This window comes from Xyrauchen texanus, chromosome 16 (genome assembly GCF_025860055.1).
Source record: "Xyrauchen texanus isolate HMW12.3.18 chromosome 16, RBS_HiC_50CHRs, whole genome shotgun sequence".
Taxonomy (NCBI): Eukaryota; Metazoa; Chordata; class Actinopteri; order Cypriniformes; family Catostomidae; genus Xyrauchen; species Xyrauchen texanus.
The window spans coordinates 29575725-29580287 of record NC_068291.1 but is presented as its reverse complement, the minus strand read 5'-3'; the positions used below and the strand labels follow the sequence as shown (position 1 = coordinate 29580287).

General features: G+C 35.1%; 1 protein-coding gene across 1 annotated transcript; it reads left to right on the top strand.

The window, feature by feature from the left end:
- The first annotated feature begins 1557 nt into the window (after window positions 1-1557).
- Window positions 1558-3877, top strand: LOC127657138 (C-factor-like). The gene is made up of 3 exons (XM_052145802.1): window positions 1558-1893; window positions 2556-2733; window positions 3100-3877. The coding sequence occupies exons 1-3, from the start codon at window positions 1570-1572 to the stop codon at window positions 3384-3386; spliced, it is 789 nt and encodes a 262-aa protein (XP_052001762.1). The 5' UTR covers window positions 1558-1569; the 3' UTR covers window positions 3387-3877.
- Window positions 3878-4563: the final 686 nt, after the last annotated feature.

Below are 4563 nucleotides of genomic sequence, written 5' to 3'. Positions count from 1 at the left end.
GTTGTGGCCGACATTTAATAAATGAAGAAAATTATTATTTTATAAAAGTCAATGGAATACACCAAGTGGACTCAGTCATAAAATGAATTTGCCTACAGCCGACTTCAAAAGAAGGTACTATTTCATAGTTAATGCCTCAAAATATTAGCTTTTAAAAAAAGATTCCTTAAAGCAGAGTAAGAAATTAACAGGGGCTCTGGACAAAATACCAAATATTGCACTTGCAATTAATTACTATTTTTTACTTGTAACAAGGGCATACAATTTAGTTACATTCTATTCTAGTTGGGTCATATACAATTCGGTGACATTTCGGCTTTGAAACTTTTGAAAAATAAAGCATATTACAAGTATCTTTAAGTTTTATCATTAAAGGGACATGTTAAATATGTTATTAGTCATTCTGGCCAAGCAAGCTACATTGTCTATAACTGATATCTAGAAAACATATTTGTAAATGTATAGAAAATAATAGAATTAAATATATTTTTATGTTTTATTTTTCATATATCAAAGAGAAAATGCAACAAATCAGGACAAATTTAGAACAGGATTCCCTACTTTCACACTGAAATTTAAAAAAAAACATACAGCTATACATAATATATATATATAAGCTACACATTCATATTTTTTCAGGCACTTATGAGGCTAAATAGATGCACAGCATGCATCATTTCATTGCACCCAAATGACAGTTATCTTACTGTTCATGTATTGTACTTGCTATAATTTACTTCCATGTTGTTGTTTTTTCATCAAATAGCAATGTCAAATGTAAATCAAATCAATCACTGAAACAACAGTGCCATCTTGAGTAAGAAATAACATGTATAATATGTATTGTATGTGCACACGTACAGTATAGCATACTGATACATCGCCATTGTTGATAATAAATTGTTGCACTGAAAATTAACACGTTTTAGTAAGTATTGTATGAATACAGTACTCGTTTGTCTTGTAATACACAAATAAATATCTATTCTGTGATAGTAAACTCAGATATGAAATAATCCAAAATATATATCATTTATGGAAGTGCAAAATAAATACAAAATAATTTGTATTAGGGTCTCTAATGACCCTATACACGTTTGGTACTTAAACTTGGTACTTAATTATGTTTGTGTGTGTGTGTGTGTGTGTGTGTGTGTGTGTGTGTGTGTGTGTGTGTGTGTGTGTGTGTGTGCGCACGCGCGAGTGCGAGCGCGTGCGTGTTACACTATTCATAAGACAGAGATTGGGGAATAATAAAGAGGTGTGGGCACAACTCATAATGGATGAGGTCTTGGGTCACTAAAGACCCGAGGTATGCGTTTAAGGGTTAAATGAGGTGTTTGACTAAAAACGTTGAAACACTATGTTTTATAGAAATAAATATGTCCCAATAAAGGTAGTACACGCAGGGAGGCAAATACTGACCTTTACTAAAAAGTTGTATGATTCGCCTCAAGGAAACACTTGACACAGGTTACAAAACGAGTTGTGTAAGTCCCCTTCTTCTTCCCATAGAGGGCAGTCTATACGAATTCACGTGCGCTTCTATCACTTGTGCTAGAAATCATCATGGCTGCTGTGGCACTCGTACAGGGCGCGAGCAGGGGTTTAGGTTTCGAGTTCTGCCGATATATGCTTTTAAATAAACCTCTAGCCGCTGTAATAGCAACATGCAGAAACCCGGACGGCGCACAACATTTGGCTGCCCTGGCGGCACAGCACCCGGGACGCATTACTGTAATGAAACTGGATGTAAACAGGGAAGATGACATAAAGAGAGCAGCTGAAAGTGTTAAATGTGCCTTTGGGAAAGTGGATTTGATCGTTAATTCTTCAGCTATGCTTCATCCGTCCGGTAAAGGAGAAACGAGTTTAAGAGACGTGTCCGCTCAGGTGAACTTGACAGCAGAGAGGGAGTTGGATTGTTGACATGAAATGTCTAAAAGTCACAATGTCCTAAAAGTCACAATGTCCTACAGGGTGACATGCAGTACTTCATCTAACCCCATTTTAAACATGTTCTGGTAACACTTTAATATAAGGTTACATTTGTTGACATGAGTTAACAATATTAGTTGACTTGAACTAACAATCAACAATATTGTACAGCATTAATTCATCTTAGTTAATGCTCATTTCAACATATACTAATACATTTTTTTAAATCAAAAGTTGTGTTTGTTGACATTAGTTATTGCACTGAACTAACAATAAACAGTTGTATTTTTATTAACTAACATTAACAAAGATTAATAAATGCTGTTAACAATAGATTGTTAATTGTATGTCCATGATACCTCATGCATTAACTAAATGTTAAAATACAATTCATTTTCAACAAATGTAACATGTGTAAATATTTGTATGAACTTAAAAAGAGTCAACAACTAAGACTTCAACAACTGAACAAGTTTCACAGACATGTGACTAAGAAATGGAAAAATGTGTCCCTGAATAACTATAGTTAACAAATGCAACCTTATTGTATTGTATTGCCCATTTCTCTTTCTGCACTTTTTGCCTTCCTGATTGCCTTTTGCGTCTTCCCTTGACAGGGAATCATCTCCACTTTGACCACTAATACTGTGGGTCCTCTGGTGATGGCCAAGTATTTTGCCCCTCTCCTGCAGAAGGGGACAGGTGCTTTTGGCCAGCAGCCCCCAGAGAAAGCCAAGCAGCACAGTGGCATCATTGTGAACATGACCGCTAGAGTGGGATCAATAGGAGACAATGGTTTGTATCCCTATGTCAGGTCTAGCAAGTTTTTCCATGTAGAAAAAGAGGTTGTTATTGTTTTTTGTATAGGAAAGGAATGTTACAAAGGCTTCAGGTGCTATACAATAACCAATCAATATCTTGATTAATGAATTACTTCGCAAACAAAAAGCTGATGAGCTCATGTGGAAATGGTTGCCTGTACTAACTAGTACAGTTAGGTCTAGAAGGTTATTCTGCATTTCCTATAAAATGGCCAAGTCCAAGCGAGTACAACCTCATTTGAACGTACAGTAGAAAGAGTTGTCGTCCACCACTTATGGATGTTTTCTGTCTTATCAACTCAAAGCTTACATGTTTGTTGCTTTTTATTGCTATCTTCAGCTCTTGGAGGCTGGTACAGCTATAGGATGTCTAAGGCTGCTTTAAATATGGCGACCAGAAATCTTTCCATCGAACTAGGCCGAGGACAGACGAAAATAGTGTGTGTATCCCTGCATCCTGGAACTGTGAATACGGATTTGTCTCTGCCCTACCACCGAAATGTACACAAGGACAAGCTGTTCAGCACCGAGTATTCTGTTCAATGCCTTATGAACATAATAGACAACTTAAATACAGATAAAACAGGGAAAGCCTATGCATGGGACAGCACTGAAATAGCCTGGTAAACAATCTTATCAAAAACAACGGTTTTTCTGTGTCTACCTCAATTTAAAAATAGGCTGGATGAGAATGGAGGTGATGGTGAGTTAATGTAAATCTAGTACAGGAAGTGGACATTTACATATAAAGGTCTAACAGGAAAGACTAGATTTAAAACAAATAATGCTGGTTGATAAACTTGTAGACTCTTTTTTTTTTTTTTTGCTAGAAAAATGACGTCGAATGCTAGAAACATGACGTCGAAATCTTAAGAGACATACAGTACACACACATTCCAGAAAGACTTGCTGATGTCACTGTCCTTTTTTGTTTGTTTTTTCTCTTCACATTTTGACCGTTACAATAGTACAGTTTATCTGCTGTGCCCAAAACAATGTCTCACATCAGATTAGAAATGCCTACCATAAATTTCAGTTTGCAAGTTGTCATCAGAATTCACTTGTACTTTCGTGTTTCTTAAAAACAGTATTCATTTTTAGTGAAATTGACAAATCTGTATACATAACAGATGTTTAATAAATGAATTATTAAAACATTTTCAATATTGTCTCTAGTTTTTTGACTTGTTACAATAAATGAAATAACCTTAAGGAATGAATTGTGTTCAGTTAATTATTTAAATAAATTGCATTATTTGATTGGATCCAAGATTGTCTAAAGAAATCTAGACAAGAAACTTAGAAATCTAACTTGATCAGCCCTTAGTTTTGTATTGCTATATATATATATATATATATATATATATATATATATATATATATATATATATATACACACACAGTATTATTTTTGTTATTATTTTTCAGCTGTCATCTGGCCTCACTACATTATGGCAAAGAGGTCCAGCTCTCTTTGATCTTGCCAAGTAATGGCTTAGGTCAGTGATGTCACTGATGGCCCTTGTCAGTCTTGTAGTTATTTTAGCATGTGTCTATTTTTGCCTAACCATGAAAAGTACCTCCCACAGTACTTTCCAGAAATATGAACAGTTAGTAAAATGGCATTTGTTGAAGCAATTATTCTTTAACACTTCTTAAAATTGTCAGACATACTGTCCTGAAGTGAACTAAATGTTTCGGGACTAAAATTAGCTGTTTTTGCCTATGCTTAAAATGGTATTTACTTGCAAGTTGTCTCTGGCACATGAATATCTTCCCCAATATGGTGGCCTAGCCAAATGGC